Source organism: Zonotrichia leucophrys, chromosome Z (assembly GCF_028769735.1).
Source record: "Zonotrichia leucophrys gambelii isolate GWCS_2022_RI chromosome Z, RI_Zleu_2.0, whole genome shotgun sequence".
In the NCBI taxonomy this organism is placed as follows: domain Eukaryota; kingdom Metazoa; phylum Chordata; class Aves; order Passeriformes; family Passerellidae; genus Zonotrichia; species Zonotrichia leucophrys.
Window position 1 is genome coordinate 49788480 of NC_088200.1, and position 21654 is coordinate 49810133.

Below are 21654 nucleotides of genomic sequence, written 5' to 3' on the forward strand. Positions count from 1 at the left end.
AGATAATGACATTGCAAATATTGATGCAGAAATCCCGTTGCAAACAATGCCATCCATGTAATGTTAGATGTAAAATTTCAGATCAAATGGGGATACTGACACAACTCACTTCCTTTTGTTAATATTATATAAAGTAAGAAGTTTCTGTTTGTCATGACTCTGTCTCTGCACTTGCCCTGAATAAATCAGAATTAAAGGATTTTTACACTTGCCTGCAAGGAGAAACAAAATCTCACTATTTTTCCTGTTCTTGTAAACTGGGACTTTCACTGAGAGATAGGTGGAAAATGCTAGAATATACTATTTTGAAAGGTAAAGCTTTTCCTGAAGACCAAAAATGGGCAAGCAAGATCTGATGTGGAAAGTCTTTAGCTGCTCTTCTGGTGTCTCTGTACACAAGCAAGGTATTCTTGTACATCATCTGGAGAGCCAAGGATAAAAGGAACTCTCTGGTGAATATTCTCAGGTTTCACATCCAACACTGCTTCGGTCCCTGTAGTTGCTATGCCACCTGCCTGCTCGATGATGAAAGCCATAGGGTTGCATTCGTAGAGAAGTCGGAGCTAGAAAGAAAGAGGAAACACCTGATTGCCTATTGGGGAAATTGTATCAAAGGACTCGCCAAAACTTAGCATTCTTTTTGTGATTTTAGAAAATTTTGTACCAAGCTGCAATTGACCTAAGTAGCAATGTCTTTCAGAGAGCCCTTCCTTCCCTCTCCTCACCTTTCCTAAAGCCTTCTGCTTGGAGGAACAGTGTGCTGACCTTACATCCAGGCATCACCATATAATTTCCAAGCTGACATACAGATGTGCAGCACCAGTGAAGCTGTATTTTGTCAAAAATGTCAAAAATGGGTGTCCCACAGGCATCAGCAAAACATTTAAGCTGGCTAAGCTAACAGTACTGGGAAAGAAAAGCCAAAACATCTTCTCATATGGAGTCTTTACATGTTAACTCAGAGCTTGGGATAATCATGTTATGTTTAGTCAGGATATTTTGGAGTTTGAAACTTGATGGTCCCAGTTTCAAATTTCAGGATTCTATTGCTTCTCTTCAGAAATGTAGATAGATATTAGTGGCCTGAATTTATCCAGATTGTGGCTTCAGAAGGAGCTGCAGTTATTTATTAAAGGCAAAATTTCCCTTTTGGTTTGGACCCTGATATCTGTTTACGCTTTTTAAAATGTTACCTCTTGGAGTGAGTGTGTTCTGGTGGAATGCAAATTTATTTAGGACATATGCCAAAGGTTTCTGTGTTTAAATGAACAGCAGCGAGAGCTGGTCAGTTCTGAACAAATATTATTTCTGTAGGTTTATCTATGAAGTGCTCATGTTCAACAATATTAGCACATGTTTTGTTTAAAGGACTCTTGACATGTTCAAAAGAAGAAAAGTTTTCTGGGAAAAAGGAAGTGTGACAAAATGCTACTGTATAGAGAGACAGAGAAATGGGTTGAGCGCATGACTTCACTACCCATCACACCTTTAGCACACTGCAATAAAACCATGATATACAACAACTTAAATAGCACTGTATTACCTTCTTTCTTATCTTTAAAGCCCACTGAAGTGCTACTTCTGGTACAAGGACTCCATCTCTGAGGCAACATAGGACCAGTATCTTTCACTCTTCTTCCTACTGCTTGGCCCAATTCTGGAAGGCCATGAGCCAGCAAAGAGCAGTGGTATCACCATGGAACCACGTTTCAAGTGTCTTGTTGCTACTGTGACTATGCAACTTGAGGAAAGCAGTTTTTCATCAGGTAGCAGTGCAACTGCACTTAGGGATCTTCAGATGGGCTCTGTCTTCAGATAGGTTTAACATTTTCACCTATTAGAGAACTATAAGCCTTAAGTTTTTAAAAAATATTATTCAAAATATACCATTTGAAAAGGAGATTTATTTGTTGTCTTGTCCTGTCGTGTTTATTATGTATTGTTTATAACAAAATAGCATTTAGTTTTCTTTCTTTAACTTAAAAAAGGATCTGTAAATTTTAGGGCCTACATCCATGTAATTTGCATTTACTCTAAAGACTTTTGATCAAGTCCTTTTGATAATTCCAGTGACATTTATTATTTTCAGCTCTTTAACCAAGTGCATAGACTGTCTTTCAGGAGAGAGATGATCAGGGCACTTGCCACAAGAGTATTATTTCTCCAATAAGAAAAGATACATATGAAAAGAACTATATACACCTGCACTCTGAGACAGAAAGAAAACTTATTTTTAATGACAGCATGTTTTGTTTCTTCCATTACTTTCTTTACTGTGTCAGTTCAAGCCAGAGCAATCCAATAATAAATGTGGGTTAACTCTGTGGAAACATTTATTTCTATAAAGTTAGGTAAGTGCTTTGTTCCTTTGTACTCTTGTCCTGTTTTTCATTCTCTCTTTTCAACAATGGTTTAGTACAGATTTCAAAACAAAAAGTTTCATTTGAAGAGGCCAGTCAGCAAACCCACTTTTTTCACATACAGCAAATTCCTTTTTTGTCTCTTTCTCCTATGTACAAATAGATCCACATCATTTAGTGAGGGCTTTTTGTAGTGGTGTTTTGGGATTTTTTTCTCTGGGATGGTGATTCAAAAATTTAAATAATTTTTGCCTGGACTAACATGTAGACATTTTTGGTTGTATGTGTTGAAGATAACTATTTTCCTCGTTTTGCTTTGAAGACCATTTGGATCTGCTGGTATTTTGGTAAATACAAGCTCACCATGATGAAGCTAGTAGACCTCTCTCCCTAAAGACGGTAGATATTGGGATTTTCTGAGACCAGTGTGGGAGATGAGGCAGATTCCTTCATGTACCAGCCATGGATGCAAAAACATTTGAATAGAAGGTTTTAAGTATGGTGTAGATCAGGAAAGAATATATTCTTGGAGTCAGAACACCAGGTCCAACCTATTATGTACTAGGCCATTGATTTCCTAATGATGACCTGGAGGTTACTGCTGGTCTACACATCATCTGTATGACTAGGTCTCTTAAAAAATAAATGTTTAGAAAGTTGATAATGAGGGTATTTGATACTACAGAAGAGAAGTTGAGGTTGACAATGGTTCGTGGCCCATCTCTTTAAAGACTGACTGCATTGCATTGCACTGCATTGTCACAGTGCATTTTGTACTGGTGTCCAAATAGAAAGTAATATTTTCCTAAAATACTGAATGAAACCCACCTTCCACTGTAATCACCTTTTCTGACCAGGTAGTAGAACCCTGAGTTTGCAGAGCTGGTGATGTAAGTGTCCTTTGGAAACACAAGGTAAGAAAACCTTTTTTTCTAGCATTAGACAAAACCATTTCTGGGGCTGAGCATGTCCCACTGGCAGGTGAGAATAACTCTAGCTGCCAGTTTAAAGTGCAGAGGTTTTCCTCAGACCTGTGTTGTATCTGCCAGCCATGTACAGGTGTCTCTCAATGGGTTTCTATGGCGCTGAAATACTACTTTTAGAAAAATCATTCAGTCATTGGTTGCTGAGAAAACCACTTGAGTATTTACACAGAGGGAGATTTCTGGCCTAAATTTGCAATTGCCTAAATTTCTTTCCTAAACTTGATTGCTGAGCATAATTTTCATTAATAATTTTTTCCGCAGTGGAACATTATTATTTGTTTATTTATCTAAACTATTGCTCTGGTAATACCAGAGATATTAGGTTGGCTAAGCTCCCCAGAAAGGAATTCAAATTACATACCTTTCCTTTAGGACTCTTCTGATTAGCAGGATACATGAAGATCCCACCGTACATCAGTGTACGGTGAACATCAGCTACCATGGAGCCCACATACCTGGCACCATATGGGGAGCTGCCATCCTGAAAAACATACAACAAAGCACTTTATTTACCAGGCTAGACAACTAGTAACATGGTAAAATCTAATTTTGGTATGAAGCAGGAATCAAAGCTGCTTAAATCAATGGCTGCTTATGGATACTGCAATATAAGTCGGTACTGGAAAATACCGAAATCAGTCCTGAGCTCAGCCTTTTGTAAGATGTGATTGTCTACAGTGTTCAAAGATAAGAGTTTTAAAGAGCTGCATTCACAGTATGCAAACCAGAGTGCCTGTAATTTGGGTGCACAATTTGGAATCAAACCCCAGCCTGTGAAAAAACAAGGGACTGAAAAGTTCTTCACCTTATCAGAACAAGGTCAAAATAATTTGATTTTTGGTCTTTCACAGTTCCTAAGCCAGAGCATGAAGAGTGGTGTCACTCCTCTAAATGTCCAGATGGTTCCAAGAGGACTCCAACTTTCACCTTCCAGCTTATTTGTCAGGTAGAGAAATTGGTCATAGCATTCATTCTGCAGCTTAGTTTGGGAGATCGCAATTTATTAATGAATGTAATTTTCCTTGCTTTCAGCTTAGAAATTGATGTCGTTGAAGGACAGACCATTTTAACAAGAGCAATCAAGGAAGTATTCATGTCAGTCTCAGGTCTGCTGGTCATAAAAATGGGTAGGTAGAAGATATAGAAGACAGGCAAGGTGTCTCGAACAGATAGAAGTACATACAGTCGACCAAATAAGCTCCACTGAAGAAATATAACGTCACTATACCTTTATGAAGGCGAGATACAAAATACAGATGTAAACTAAAGGAAAGCTTTTAAAGAAAATAATTTTGCTGGTCTTTTCATGTCTCTCAGTCTGTGTTCAATAAAGCTGAGGAGGAATTTTTATCTTCCCAGAACATTACTAGAGACTGAACTTCATGAATGTTTAATGACATATATGTTTTTTATTACAATGCTAAAAGTCTGAAAATATCTCAGTGGGGTTTTTTTCCTGTCTGGGTCAGTTTTCTAATAAAAGATCTCAGCGCTTTCTACAAAGCTCATCCTGTACTGATATTACATCTAGAAAAATACATAGAAAACTTGTTCAGCAATGCCAACTCCAAGACCTTCAGACACCACAAGTTAGTCATCTTTCCCTGTAAAATCATAAGGTTGGCTGGGAAAAAAAATCCACAACTGGAAGGAAAATAGAGAAACACATAATTCTATATTGAATAATCTTCTCAAATTGTTCAGTGTGACTGTGAAGTATTGATAATTACCCACTATTAAAATGGAAAAAAACTCACATGAAATTACATAATATAAAGCAACAGAACACTAGGAAGTTAAGCTCTATGCTGCTAAACATAAGATTTAGATTTTTGATATAGCTGATAATAAAATTAGAAAACAGACCTATTCCAGGCCTTGTTTAACTGTACATATGTTGGTTTTTATGATTCGTGTTGCACACATAAGAACTATGAAAAATTCAGAAGAAAATAATGCAAACTATGAAGGACTGATGGATAAGGCACAGCCTAGAGCTTTTACATTTAGTTTTGTTTAAATCTGGTCTATTAATTGTAGGCATAAATGAACAAAGCTTTAAAGTATTTGCTCCCTTGTTTTTCATGGCTAATGCCCAAATAATTGCATATTTAGGCTTCATATGATAGCTTCTCCATCTCACAGCTGTTTGTACTTGTGACTTCACAATTGTAAAAACCTGACATCAGGAAAAACCAAGCACCTTAAGAGGTATTAAAGAGAGACAAAAGTGAGTTTTCAGTTAAAATCTGAAAGATATTATTATGATCTCAAATTACCTTTAAAAAGACAATAAAAAGAAGAACTTTGTTTTGTGGTTTTAAAAGGTAACGAACTGAGTCTAAAGAACAGTTTGTTAAACACCAAAAAAGGCCATAACATATTAACAAGCAGCCCCTGAACCAGACTGCTAAGGATTGCTTCTATTATATTATCAAATAAGGCCTCTGTAAACCACAGGTATGAAATTTAGTGACCATGAGCTGCACAGCTGAGCCACCTGTGTACACATCATCTGACTGGTTTGGAATGTGCTAGATTTCTTATTCACATGCAGATTATTTACATAATTCGTGTCTACATGGACTGTGTTATGCAAAGGATGCTTTGTGGGTTCCCTTCCAGCTCAGGATATTCTAAGCTCTAAGCATGAGATGCCACTGACGATTTTAGTTGCTTCTTACCCAGATAGATATTCACCAGCTAGAGACACAGTGCTGAGACTGTGCTGAGAAAAATACAGATAAATTCCTCCCTTCTGATAAGGTTATCACTTGAACCACATATTGAAATAAAATTTTTACTTCCCTTAGCATACAGGTGTCTGCATAGAAGATTAAATAGTCATTTTAGTTAGTGAAATGTTATTTCTTGTTTCTCCAGTTTTGTTCCTCATGCATTTTTTTACAGATAAGAAAGTTAATAGGTGTTGTATGTGCATTGGCATATTGCCCAGGCATTCTTCTCAAACAAAATAATAGAGCATAAATACTAGACAGGTTCATCCCAAGTCCTCAGTAACGCCAAGCTCTGTGTTTGCTCAATAAGCACTTCTGATTGCTTAGTTGATGCCAATGAAAGAGCTGGAGATCCTTCATGTTCCCTTGGTCAGCATCCATGTTGAGTAAACTTGTGGCAACTCTTTGTTTTACCCCTTCTGCTGCTTTTTCTTTTTTTGCTTGACTCAAAGGAACAAAAACGATACATAACAGATAGGTCCTGTGATTTTTTTTTTTCCTTCACATTCTGATAGAAGTTAATTTTTCATTTCTTTCTTCTACTGTTTTTGACATCCCTGGTCTTCCACAGCAGAACAAGACCAGGTTTATCTTATATAAATATGATGACTTGGCGAGGGGGGGGCAAGAATTTTTTTTCTACAGACTACAACAGCAATACCCTGCATCCCCTACTCCACATACAGACGTGGTGACAAAATAATAGTAGTTTTACTAGGTTTTTTGTATCACTTGGACACAGCTGGGCTTCATACTGAAATGTGTTGTTGAGGCCATTTTTAATGGCACCGCTGAGACAAATTCTTAACAAGGGAGTCTCAGTTGCATAGCTCTCATCATCAGCAAGCTGTGATGAGACTCAATTTCTCTTGTGCCTGACTGTAGGAAGCAAAGATACAAGTAGGTGTCATAGCAAAGTGTGACAATGTCCACAGGATATTTCAAATTCTACCAGTGCCAGAAAAAAGCTAGGGGGAGGAAGAACCCATTTTAGGGATGATTTGTAGTAAAATTTGTGCAGAGATGGTTTCTGGCCCAGCAGTGCCCACTAAGCATTGCAGACTGGAGTAAACATGTTGCATTATAGGCAACTTTGCAAACAGAAGCTTGCTCTTCAAACTGGTTAAGCAGCAGTGTGATTTTGTCATGCTAAATAAAAAATCAACTTCACTGTCATACCAGAAGAGATGTGGTTAGACATGTGTTTCCCACTACATGGTAGTAGTAGGAGGCTTAGTCTGGCCTGCAGAACATAAACATTTTTCTAGTGCTTTTTATTCAGAATTGATGCCTTAGGTAAATGGTAATCCACAAGAAAATTTGAAAGTGAATGCAGTTTTGTAGTCCAAACTGTCTGATGTTAGATAGTAAGGAGCAATCTCTCTTCTACTCATAAATGGTTGATTTTTAGTGTTTTGTTGCTAATGACAATGATATATAACATAGGATATCTTATGGATTGCATTGTACTTTTGATTCCCTGTAATATTTTTAACTTTTCAGCTTTTCATGGCAATGTCAGAGAGTCATCTGAACAGCATGTTGACCAAGAACTACAGAAAGGAGTTAATAGAGGTAAGATCTAAGGAAGAAAAATGCAAAAATGTGACAGATAGCTAAAACTGATGCCCGAAGAGTATAGGGTGAATGATCTGCCTGAATAAGAAGGCGTTCCTCCATGCCCACATCAGCTCCTCCTCATGCCACAGGCAGGGGATATTCAGCAGACACCTTCACTACCCTTCAGCATGCTGCAGAGAGGGGGACAGAGACTGAAAGTGTGAAAATCTCCACCTGGCTTCTGTAGGGAAGTTAGGGACATCACCAAGGTGGCTGCAGCTGGGTGGCCTTACAGATGAGGCCAGGAAGCACATTTCATGCTAAGGAGAAATGACAAAACCTCTCTAGTCCTCCCCACAATGCAACTATTATGTCCTTTCCAAATCAAGGAACTGAGTTATGCTGGTTCCAAAACTCAGGTTCATAACAAGCTTCTGATGGGCAGGGCACTTCCTTGTGCTTTGTGGCTATAACATTCGTGCCTCAGCCCTTCTCATGCTGACAACTGTACATCTCAGAGCAGCAAAAAATGTGATTGTTCAGCACAACTGAGAAGATTTTCTGTGCCCCAAATAACCCATGCACTTCTGTGGTGCTTGCTTTAAAGTAACAAAAATATCTGCTAGCTTCTCTTCCATTAGACAAACAATTTCAATAGGCTTGCATCGAATGATGCACAGATTTGAGATAAAACAGTGTTTGCAAATGAGTTTTTTCCAGTATGTCCTAACTTTAGGATTTAGGAAGTCACATGATAGAGCTGTCCTCATGGATCCTATGGGGAAATACCTCTGTCTGGTCTTTCCGCTGAGTTTGAAATCTCTTCAGTATTTTCTTCGTTGCCTGGGGTTGATGCATTTGTTCAAGAATTTTACTTTAAACAACACTTTGGTGGTTTGCAAAACCACAAATTAATAACTCTGGTCTTAGTGCATGATACTGAATACATAGCCTGGTATAACATTAGCAGAGTGAGAAGCACAGATGTTCTTCACTTTCCCAACTGGATTTAGGGAAGTATGAAAGTTGTGTCATGGGCTTCTGCTTCTGTCACAGCTGAACTGAATGCAGACTTTGAAGACTCAAAATAATCTCAAATATTCAAAGTTAATATATTTAGAAGGCTGTGATGTTAGACTCTCTGTAGCTACAATCTGAGTAGTATGCAAAGGAGGGTTTGATATTTAGTCAGTAGTCTTACAGGTATAGCTCATATGCTAAACCCAGATTTTTTTAGCTCAGAAGGAGGAGCTTATCATGGGACCACAGTTTAAATGCTTTCTCATTATATTTCCCTTTTATTGCACCCTGAGGTTTTTACTGAATCCATTTATTTAACACAGACCATATTACAAGTATTCTTGACAACTAATAGCTTAAAAATAATCTTACTTTATTTTTAATAGGAAGAGTTTTAAAAACAGCTTCCTAACCAAATTAAGTCTGGAGCTGATCCACATGACCATATTTCATTATAAATTACTTTTCACAGCCACACTTTTTAGAGAGCTTCCAGTTTTCCACATTGAGAGTTTGTGTTGTCCTCCTAGCATTGATAAGTTAAATCCAAACTGTATTTGTCCACAGAAGTTCATCAGACATGGGATGTCTTTCTCCAAAAAGTTCATTGGAAATGGGATGTCTCTCTTTTAACCACCAAATATAGTTAATTTGTGCCTCACACCATTAGTTTAGGTTTTCTCCCCAGCCTATAGGTTGCTCATGCTCAATATGATGCAAGTCGACTGTGCAAGAATGATACTGCATTTTTCAGATGCTAAAGGGTGCAGGAAGGAGAAGGTGATGCCACCCAGATTCCTGCAAACACCTTCTGGACAGCACATGGAATCTAGCCCTGAATGCCCAACTGCACACATTACTGAACTGCATATTCAGATAAAGCTAGAAAATGAGAGTATCCCCAAATTTGGCATGCACATTTCTGGAGTTTTGTTGAAAGATCTAGTTCTCCAGCACATTTCCCTTCACACAAACAAGTTATGACTTTATTTACGAAAGTCTAAATTATAAAAGATGTCAGGATGCCAAAAAAAAGTTCCATTACACACATATCCAAAATGGACCAGCTGGTACGAAAGGGTTACATGAGTCTGAACTCAGGAAGACCTTCAAATCCTTTTCCATCAGCCAGGACTGCACGGAATGCAGTGCTTGCCAGTGCACGGTACACTGGGTACAGTGCTAATATTTTCTTACCTCAGGGAATTTCTTCTTTTGCAAATATTCTGTCATTGCAGGATCAAAATACTTTGCATAACCTTCGTTGAGACTGTATACCTTCCCCTTCTTCTTGATTTTAACATCTCTGTCCACCAAAATAAATTCACCAAGACCCTGCAGGACAGGATAAATTAGGTATTAGCATACAATTTCGTTGGCTTTTTGTAACAGTTGTCACACTAGACATGGCAGAAATACTAGCACAACTTGATCCTTTCAGTACAAGTCTAGTGTATAAACTCACAATATTTCAAAAAGAGCAGAAAGCAGAGAATTTACACTAACTTAACGAAAACTTGTCACATCAATACTATAAACAAAATCTAATTGGAAAAGACTATCAAAAGAATACAAATCAGCCCTGAAAGCACATGGATCATGAATCTCTGTCCTCAAATGATAAGACTGCAAATCAGGAAATGACACTGCCTTCTGACTTCTGGACTCTTTTTGCCTGTCTTGTCCAAATAACCTAATGTGAATGTGGTCAGCTACACCCATGTGTTGCTCTCTGCAGTTCAATTTCAACTTCCACCTTCTCTTACTCTGTCGCCAGCAGAGCAATTCATCTCCCAGTTCTTTCCACTTGGAATGAGACTATTACAAACATTACAATAACTTCTGGTAATAATTCATCCTTTTATTAAAAACAACCCCACAAAACCATAAAAGACCACAGTATGTTATTCCCCACATCTAATTCTGGTTTTACAAATGAATGATCTTTCTAGCATTCCCACAGTAACACTCCTTGTGTTCTGAGCGCTCAAGAGTGGCACATGTTCAATTTATACAGGTGGTGTTGTGCTTTTGCAAATTTTTGGGCATGCACCTTAGGTGACAGCCATAAAACTCTACTGCACTCAGGAAATGAAACATCACTTGGCTCAAGCTACCAAAAAAATGGTCCTTGCCTCAGGCTAAACAGTGAACATGTTGATGTTCTTATTCAGACAGAAAAATCAAGAAGAAAAGAAACACAGGTTCTTTCAAGTGAAAACAAAAACACGGTACAAATTAAATTTTTTAAGTGTTCGTTTGAATGAAGAGGGTTTCAGACACTTAATTGAGAATTTAAGTTAATTTTACTTCTATTGGGTAGGAAAAAGCCAAGCAGATATTGCAACCAACATGCTCATATATTATTAAATATTTATAAAGAAAAGGTGGTATGATCCAGGATATGGAGAAAAGAATTGCATAAAGTGGATAGATTACAGAGAAAAGGATGAACAAAAACAAGTAAAACTGAGCACAGAGAGCTCTAAAAGACAATTGCAATGTGATTAACACCATGACTGTACCGGATCAAGCATGAAGCAGTCCACTCCTTGCCCTGTGGAGAGGGCAACCAGCGTAGCACTACCATACAGGGCATAGCCTGCAGCAACAATATTGCGTCCAGGCTGTAAAGCATCTTTTTCAGAGGGCTCATCATCTGTTTCCTGAGGAAAAATTACCATTTGAACCAAAGGTTAAATTCTGAAAATGAACAATAGAAACAACTTTTCAACAATAATGTGCGACAGATTTCCTTTTTCTGTCTATGCAGGCCTTTGAAACAGCAAAACCAGAGATTGTTGCTCCCCCCACCCCTCAGGGCAGGCTTGGTATAGGTACGTGTACATGCTGGGACAGGACGTTGAGAGTTTGTTATTCTATACATGTCATGCAATCAATATGATACATGCCACAAAGCTGATCTCTTAGCATTATATCCGCAGCTATTAATTGAGGATCATCAGAAAACTGAGACAGAGCAGAGATACTAATCTTCTGTAAATGTAACATAAGCGATGATGCTGACATCCCTCAGAGGAAATAACTGAGAGATAAATGCTGTAATTAACATTACAAAAAAAAATGCTACTATAGTACAGGTTAAAAGGGTATATGGTGCAACAAGATGTAACCAAGTTTTTGCATTGGTCTCTTCTAGTGAAAGGATGCTTAACTGAAGGAATATAAATGTTCATCCATTGTATACAAATGCTCATCATATTATATGCAAAATAATAAATGCATTTTGTTATGTAAAATGTGCACGTGTGCACGTACTCATCTGTAAGTCTACACAGAACATTCAGGTGGCATTTTACTTCAAGATTTTAACCAATTTCTGACACTTATATTTTGATTTGGCACTTTGGTTATCAAGGAGCAACAGTAGCCCAAGCACACAAGGTGCAAATATTTCCAGCCAGCTCTAGGGCTGTGCCTCAGCCATGGCTTACAAGAGTTTGTCTGGTGGGATGGGTAAGAAGGACAGCCAACAGTACTTGGGAAGGCTGGTTAGAGCCTTCATGTCCTGCTGCTACAGAATGGGCCAGGATTGCTTGATGTTAATGTTTCTTTAAAAGTTCATCTGTTGTGGTGGTTCTCGTATGGATGCTTTGGTGGTGATCCATGGGGAATTGAAATTAAACACTCCCCTTTCTTCAGACCATGGCTTAGTATTTTATTGTTACCAATTCAGACCATTTCTCAGGGATTGCATAGGCTTATTTAGATGAGTAGCAACTAAATAGAAACAGCAAGTCTAGCCCTGAATATTTGGTTAAAAAAATTAAAATCCATGAAGACTGTCTTGTGTAGAATATAAGATATTTGCCCATTAGGTCCTAGTAAGGTGCTCCCATTCATCGTTGTCGGCCAACACCTCAAGGAAAGCTGAGATGTGGGACACTAAAACAACACCTTCTTGGTACACAAAGATAGCAATTTCACATCAAAAAGTTTTCATTTTCAGGTGAATTTGTTACTAAAGTCACTTCACTCACAGCCTTTAACTGTATTTTGCTCAAATCCTTTTATTACTATTTTGCCAAGTCCTTCTGTGGAAATAAAAAATCCAGTTGACAACCAGCTTTTCATGAGAAGAGCTGAAATGTAGCATGTACAAATGTATGTATATATGCTTGTATATATATTCGTACATACTGGGAAACTCAGTCCCTTGAACTATGTCAAGCTGCCTATTCTGGGAGGTTATAATGAAGACTAGTTTAAACTTTTGTGTGCATATTTCAGAGCTTCAAAAATTGACTAATATTAGCTAATACTTTGTGAAACAATCCTTACAGTACCAACTATTATGGCCTAGGTAACTTCATCTATTTTAAAAACACACCCCGATGGTACATACATCTCACCATTAAAAGCAATGGTTGTCTATAGGAGACAAATTATTTGCAAGATCAAATGCAGAATTAAACATTCATTTAGACAGTTAATTTCAAACATATTTTGGTTGTCATAGCTTTTTGTATGCTCCTCTCATTAAAGGACAAATAATTTTGTATGGAGCAAAGTGGTTTGTTTTCTAGAATACAGTACATATATACAATACATGCAACTTTGGGTTATATATGATATTGTTTTAAAATACATTTTTTTCTGAGATGAGCTTTTCAGTCCTATTTCTTAAATGCATTTTTAATGTTAATATGACTGAGAAACTATATATTTGAGTATTCTGAAAAAAGCAGGGGAACTCCTCCCTCAAGGTACAGTTGGGCTGAGTTCACTTGTTTTTTCATCCTTATTCACAATTGTGTTTCCAAGAGCTAGCTTCCAAAAAGAAGAAGAAAAAAGAAAACATTTTGCAGAGTGAGTCAAAACATGAAAAAGCTGCAGATCAGCTGATACTTCAATGTTAGGACTGCAGGAATTTTGTCCTGCCAACTGCCATGTGCTGTTAAACAAACCAGGGAATTAACCTGGGCAGTGCACTCTGATAATTGCTATTTTCTTTCTGGTGCACAGATGGATTTCCTGTCCATTATATTTTGACTATGATGGTGGTAGTGAAATACCTTTAGAGGCCTTATGCAAAACAATAAAATAGACAGATGGACTGCAAATAATGAGTTATAGTGACTCTGTCACTATAACTCATAACTGGTGTGAGGCAGATGAAATAAAGGCTGCAGGGTTTTGCTATAGGGGTACCCTCAGGTGATATCTGGGTCTAAATTTTTTTGTGTTTGTGATTTGCCTGACATCACACAAGGGAATTCTCATCAGCACTGACAGCAGCACTAAAATGACTTGATTTCCAGGTCTCCATTTTGTATCATGTGTTTCATGAGTAGCCTTTGTGTTTTTACTCCATTCTTACACCTTCTCTGTGAGGGACCACATGAATGGGAGGACACTGTCCTCTCAATAAGGAAGGGTATCAAATAAAATACATCAGAAGTATTGGGCAAGGTTACAAATTAAAACCAAAATGAAACAAAGCAAGAGAGTTTCATAGCATATTTGTGCAGTATGAATTAAGGATTGTAGATTTAGCTCAGTGGCATGAAAATCTGGGAAGAACTCAAGTGAAAAGCATTTATTGTCACTATATCTTGTCACTTTGGCAGCTGAGAGTCCCCCGCTCAGTGGCAGCAGCTGCCCAATCCCCTTCTGATTCAGCAAGGCTTCTCCCTCAGCCCCACTTTTCATGTGTTTATGATTTTCAACTGCACCACTCTGCTTTCAGAAAGCAAAGGCCAGGTGGGAAATTAAATAAAGTTGAGATACTATTTATTTCCTCATGGATTTTTCTAAGAAACTGATAGAGTGGTTTTGTGACATCATGAAATGGTCCCTCCCACTGTGGTGGAGGCTCTGGATTGGAAGCAATCAGACAACTGTTTTCAGGATTGAAATGTATTGTCCAAGTCTGGCCTTTCTATAGGAGTGCTTATTATCTGTTTTGATTTTTTTCTAAAATAAGCCTAACATTTCTGCTCTGGAGAGTGTGCCTTTGGAAATGAAATTAAGGTGAGACATGGTGAGAAAATCAGCTCATCTCAGTCTTCGAGGCTAAGGTTCATCCTTTGGAATCACAATGATTTTACCTTTTCAGAAATGTTATTCATTAATCTTAAATAGCCTAAAATTATTTTCTCTTTCTTAAGTGATATTTATCAACTGAAATGAACATCTCACTTTTATTCTTTCACACTGCCCTTTAGTAATTATCAATAAAGCACTTCTTATTTAATAATTTCAAAGAAAAATGCAGCTGTTGTCTACTGCTAATATTGGGAGATGCTGTTGTCCTTTAGGGTATCTTTGGAAAGATAACTGAAAAGGGTGGAGGTCCCTTAACATTAGAGCACATTTAATGGATTTCATTAACACAGATAAGATCTTTTCCCTGCCAAAAGCAAGAAACTGCATGATACTGGAGGTAGTCCCAGGAATGCTCTTTCAAAAATCATACCCAGGCACCATCTCAGTGCTGTCTGGCCTGCACGGCATCCATGGTGTGGGTTTGCACTAACCATTAACAGTGTGGACGGCCAAATTCTAGAACTTGTGCCACAACCCTCTTGGCTTGTGCCATAACTATTTGATTCGCTAATAGATGCATATTCTCAGCAGTGATGACTATTGTATTACCTACAAGAAATGTAAAAACCAAGGACTAACCAGCTGAAAATTATGAGCTAAAAGGAGACAGACTTAGAAAACATATCTTCATTAGCTTGAAGTGTAACATCTGAGTCTGCAAAGACTTCTTTGAAGTCAGAAGTACTGTAAACTGTTATTTCACAATAGCAATGACTGAGGGTCTCCCACAGTCATATGACCGTGAGCTCAGGCTTTGGAAAAAACACCAACTGCTGGGAGATTAGCAAACAAATCACAAGACTTGGCATGACTGGAATTCTCAGCGTTTGCTGCTGTACTGTGCAGCCACAGGGGAACAGACGTGCTACCGGGCCCGATGACTGTGGGTGAATGCTTCCTCCAGCCCCCAGCGTTTCCATGCTCACGGACTCCCGTCCGTGGCAGGCACGGCAGCTGGGTCTTGGCAGGCCGCACAGCCCCATCCATGGCAGGCACGGCAGCTGGCTCTGGCAGGCCGCACAGCCCCATCCATGGCAGGCACGGCAGCTGGTTCTGGCAGGCCGCACGGCCCCGTCCATGGCAGGCACGGCAGCTGGCTCTGGCAGGCTGCACGGTCCGGTCCAGGGCTGCCAGCCGCCAGCAGTGTGTGTTGGGGAGGACAAACACTACCATTCCTCGGCAACTAAGGCTGAGTCAAGCATCACGGAAGGAGCTAACCAGCTGCCCTGGGGGTGAGATCGCGTTAGTTAAGTGCCTTTGTGTGCCGAGGAAGGAAGTGCTGTCACCTAACAATTTCATGGGGCTGGGTGTCCCCTTCCCGTGAATTCAGGCAGCATTTTAGCACACGTGAATATGGAAGTGTTTGTCTATCCTTTCTAAGGCTCCCTTTTGCCCAGAGACACCTAAGGGACCATGGAAAGAAACTAGGCAATGTGATGAACTCAAGACATTTTGCTTTCACCAAGCAAATCATGCCATATGTGATTTGCTCCTCTTACCTTTTTGTAGATAGCAAAAATTGTTCCTATTGGTGCCAAGCAGTCTATATTGGATGAACCGTCAAGGGGGTCAAAGCACACCACATATTTACCCTAAAACAGAAGAGGCAAGGGAACCATTTAATGGTAAGTTGTTTGGTATTATGACTTCCTTTTACTTGAAAACTCCCATGTTTTTACGTCTGCATTTACCCCTCCAATTGTGCCTGATACAGCTCGTCAGAGAAGGCTGCACTGCTAACCCAGCTGGCCCTGCAGCACGACACCGACTCCCCAAGGGCCTGCCAGAGAAATTGGAGAGGACATGTTTCTGCTCAGACAGCACAAATGGATGTTACAGAGGAGCAGTCCTCTGCTGCCAAGCAGGGCAAGAAATTGTTTTAAAGCAAAAGGATTGACGCATTTTGGAAGCAAGCATCTTCCTCTAATGATTATGTTTTCTTTTGCTACTTTTACTGTGAATGAGAGGATTTCTCTGTGTTGTGAGGTTTGAGGGCAAGAAGGCAGAAAGAGAAAAAGCTTCGGGAAAGGGCAGGCTACATCAGCATGAACAGTAACTCGCTGTAATAGGATCCCCTCCAGGGGGAAGCCTGATGAAGCAGTCAGGTGTTTCCTTTGAATATGTAACATAACACTCCGTTCTGCCAGCTTCTCATCTCATTTTATCTTTCTAAATACTAGTGTAATCCAAAACCATCACACCAGCAGTCAGGGAATGTAATAGTACACTTCCACCTGAGATTTGGGATGTGTTAACAAGCTTAAAAATAATTATTCTCCCCCCTTCACAAAACTTTAATAACAATTTTACTCTCCACATCTGTTTTAGCTGTTGAAATCATGCCACCCACTACAGTTATTAATCAAAACAACGCAGAAACGGTGCAAATTTTCTGAATTCCCCAGGGAAGGGTTGGGTTTGGGGACCAGGGCCAGGTTTCATACTTGAAGCAAGAGTGCCACCTGCTGCTGCCTGAGCCGACAACCCCCCTGATTGCCGGAGCCGCACAGACCCGCTTGTCTTTCGGGGTGATGATGGCCTCCTTGTTCTCCTCCGTGACCAGGACACAGGTGCTGTAGGAGGACTGGAGCATGTTAATCACCAGGGAGTTGGATAACACATCCAGCTTCTTCACCTCATCACCCGTCACATTCACAGTGCCAGCTATACCAAACCTACAGAAGAGTAACAATGACAAGAAACCTGAAGGAGGCAAACATTTCAGGTTTTTACAAAAAACACCCCAACAAGTCAAGGTTATTCCTTCATCTTATCTTCCTACACCTTTAGACAATCTTTGGATGGCACAGCTGAGGTGCATTATAAGACTGTTGCTTCTGTGGAAATAAAAGCCTGTGCTTTGAGGCCTTACCTGGGTCCTCTTGCTCCTGTGTAGATGTTCCCCAGGCCAGACGCAGAGCCCACAGCCCAGGGGGTCAGTACCAGCCTTCCCCAGCAGCCCCATGAAGCAGCTGGCTGCAATTTTGAGGAAGCAGAACGTGCAGTGAGCATCTGCAATATTTTCTGTCACTAACTGCTCAGAGCTCCATGGTGGTCCTTTAACCCTTTCACGCTGCCAGCCCCAAATCAGGACTTTGAAGGCATCCCTGGGGAATTTGCCAGATAGAACCATATCTCTGGATCAAGGTCTGTTTTAATTGGTGACCCTCAGCTGAGTTAGGATGACACTTCTTTTCCCTATCCTGATTTTAGCAATACGCTAATAACATGGTATAGGAGTATATAGGTTTCTGAGACTTCCAGTTGAAGAAGCATTGTTGTGGCCCAATATATAGGTTTCTGAGACTTCCAGTTGAAGAAGCATTGTTGTGGCCCAATGTGCATGTTCTGGGCTTCTTAAAAAATACAAAAACCATACAGGGAAAAGCTATAGCTTTTTTTATTCATTAAGGGAAATTAAATGGGGTTTTGGGGGAGTGGGGATGGGTGTGGGAAAGAGGAGAGGAGAAAGAAGAAAGCAATTAGTCCATAGAATGATATTGGTCAGTGGCAGGCCTGAGCTGGGAGTGGAGTAGGTCTTTTGTTGTTCTCAAAGCTCAAAGCTGCCTGTGATTTTCAGCAGTATTGAGTGTTTGGGATATTTTATTTTTGGGTGCCAAATTTAAGGTTTTGAAAAGGACTATGATTTTCAGAGAATGGTAAGTGCCTACTCTCCAGTTAGTGTGTTTTCAGGCACAATCACAGCTCAAGAGCTCAAGTCTATGACTTGGAAAAAGTTCTTCACTTTTGAATTTAAAATCTGTCAGAAATTCATGCTTAGTGCTTTAACATTAAAGAAGACACTTACAGTCTCCTGTTTGGAGGAAGTAGAAAAATGAGGGCTCTTTAACTGCACAAATGCAGATGAATGCAAGCCACTTTCACAGTGGTTGAAAGTTTGCCATGGGAATCCCTGAAATTCCATGGTTAGTTTCAGTAATTTGAATGGTGCAAATTACTAATTTGGATACTTTAGATATTTCTGAGACAACATCTGAAGTTTTTTGTTCATATAAAGAAACATTTGCTCCTTAATGTAATGGATGCTTTGGGGTTTTTTCTGAAGGGGAAGAAGGATTACTATTGTTATTATTAGAGGCTATTCCACCAATAGCCTATCAATTTCTCTGCTGTTACAAACTATTTCAAAGATTGTCTACATAAAAATAAAAATTATATAAGGTAAACTCTTCCTTTAAGTCAAGGAGGCAAAATAACTCAGTTTCACCCAGTAAGGAAACTAGGAGACAAAGCTTAATTTAAGAGTAAGAGCATAGGAGACTGAAACTGTGGTTCACTTTGAATATGTCTCATGTCCTCTCTAGGCACTATAAAGTGAGTGCAATAGTTCTGAGACATTGAATTCATGATTTGCCAAGATGATATAGGACTTTGACCAAATAATCAACAGAAGCACAAAATCCCCCCCCAAGTCCTAGGATCACACATTTTGGTGTTTCTGTGGAAGGAAAGAAAATCCAAAATTCCTAAACAAATAATAAATGTTGACTTCCTTTCACAAATATATTCCTGTTCTCTTTCATGCGTGCAGGTGTAAGTACATACTAAAGCATGTTCAGAAAAATATCTTTTGATACATATCAAGAACTTTCTATTCGAAACACACAGTTTTATTAGGGCATTCCATATCTCTGAACTCTTTCAGATAGATCAGCATTAAAAGACTTAGACTGATGTCTATTGCACTTGTCCATGTGGAACAGCTCAGTACATTCCAGGTTTTGCTAAGGCCATTTTTTATTCTATCTGCAAAAGCACTAGATGCCAAATTGTTATGTTTGGTTTTCCCAGAGGGCCTTTTGAGACCTCCTGCCTGTAACCCTACACGTGGGATACTGCTTGAGGAAGGAAAGAGAAATGCAGCCAGGCACAGCAGCGCATGGGGCTTCTCTCAGGGTGTTGCTTTAGAGCATTGCTTATTCAGCAGACAGGCAGAAAATCAGCTTCCCAAGAGAAGACAAGCCCTGACTTGTACAGTTCAGCAGAAGGCTTGGATGCTAGCAGAACATATCACAGTGAGATATCCTGCATTAAAGATATAATGGTGTGATTTTTAGCAAATTCACAGTAGATATAAAAATAGATCAGTTTCAACAAGTGCAAGAGATAACAAGGTGAGCAGTGAAGTTCTGTTCTGACTTACATTTTTAGAGTAAAATATTACAGAACAGCAGTTAGCTTAAATGTCTATCTTGCACCCAATATTAGAATACTCCAGAAAGAAAGCTCTCCTGCTTCCCACTCTTGATAATCCAAGCTCTGACCTTACTCAGCTTAAAAAAGACACTTCCAAGGTATTTATGAATCTCTGCCCACTCCCCAGCCTTGCTATGCCAGTTGCTGTCTCTCTGCCTCCTCTTCCTCCCGGTAGTGCAAGGTAGGACTCACATGTGGGCAAGGCCTGCCTTTCTGACAGCAGCAGAGATGGCCTTTATGGCAGTCAGCATGGAGTTGAGCAGCTGCGTCAGCTCCCCTGTCGCTCCCTTCACGCGGCGTCCCTTCTCCATGACAAACCGCGTCAGGGTCAGCATATCCGTCTCGAAGGGGCTTTTGTCCGTCATTTTTGCCGGGTACCAGAGCTCCTTCTCAGCTGGACAAAATGCTCTCTTGTCGTATTAAGATCCTGGGCAGCTGTTTTATTTTTAGGCGAAGCTGTGTTTGGCTGTGTGGCTGGTCAGAATTTATTAAGATGTTTCTGAGACCATGTGATTGAGTCCTCAGAATAACTGCACCCCAGGCTGGCTCCACGTCTCCACTGAGGTGCAGGAAAGGAGCCTGAGACAGGACTACAGCTGAGCAACTACTGCTCATCTGGGCTTCCCCTGTGCTGAAATTAGCTCTGTGCAGATCCAGCTACATATTCTCACTGTACATCAGACTGATTATAATGCAAAACTCTCACTGTCTGCGTTCTTGGAAAAGGCTTTCCTGTAGATCCTGTTCAGCAATGGGTTCAGCATAGCCAGGGCTGTGTTTACAAGGCACCAGAAATGAAAGCACCAGAACCAGTAACCATATGTGCCACAGTGTCCCACAGCACTGTGACTCCAGACAGTGAAGTTCCCTTCCCATAAGTCCTGTTTTTTCACTCTCTTTTGGCCTCCACCCTGAAGGAGGGTTTTGAAGGGGTGCATTGAGACATGCATTTTTTAAAGTGTTTTATGTTGCTAGTTGGTCTGCTGCAGTTCCATTTCAATGATTTAATTCCTGGTCTGGGTTGTTTGTAATGTTATAGCACTTGAATGAATGAGAAGTGTTGGCTAGCTGTGGCTTGACTAGTTACAAAGTAATTATATCTCCAATAATTTACAAATAAGTCTTCTCTGATTGAAGCATATCAATGGCATAACTCACAAAATGAAATTTTATGTTGGCTTTCATATTGTAGTGCACCATGTAAATGTAGGTATGTCCAAATTTGCAATTATGCTGCCAGTAACTCCTTACAAGCAATATGCTAGGAGCACATGATGCCAAGTGAAGGTAGACAGAAACTCTCCAAGTAATGTATTAGATTTTGCATTAGATACATGCTGTCGGAATACTGGAGTTTTGGATTTTAATTACAGCACTATCTTCCCACTCTGACTAGGCAGTAAGAGAAACTATGTGCTGTTACATGCTGTAGCCTTCATTTTACTTAATAGCAGCGCTCTTATTTTAAAGTAGAAGATATGGAAAGCCCACCAGCAAAACAAGAAAAGCTGGAGTAACAGCAGAAAAATTTTATTAAGTTTCACTGCTATTCCTTTAACAAATTACTGCACCAAAATCTTGCCAGGAGGACAGAAACAAAATTCTGTATCAAAACATATACCTAATGTGTTTTTGTTAATAGGAACTTCAGCTGAAGCATTTCTTCAGATTTTCCTAGAAGTGTCTCTTCATCTAATGACAAAA

The 21654-nt window shown here is 39.6% G+C and overlaps 1 protein-coding gene across 1 annotated transcript; it reads right to left on the bottom strand.

The window, feature by feature from the left end:
- Positions 1–368: 368 nt before the first annotated feature.
- On the bottom strand, positions 369–20315 carry LOC135459712 (fructose-1,6-bisphosphatase isozyme 2). The gene is made up of 7 exons (XM_064736000.1): positions 20143–20315; positions 17246–17408; positions 16233–16325; positions 11190–11330; positions 9862–9999; positions 3708–3827; positions 369–563 (listed from the first exon to the last, which is right to left on the bottom strand). The coding sequence occupies exons 1-7, from the start codon at positions 20313–20315 to the stop codon at positions 369–371; spliced, it is 1023 nt and encodes a 340-aa protein (XP_064592070.1).
- Between the last annotated feature and the right edge of the window lie 1339 nt (positions 20316–21654).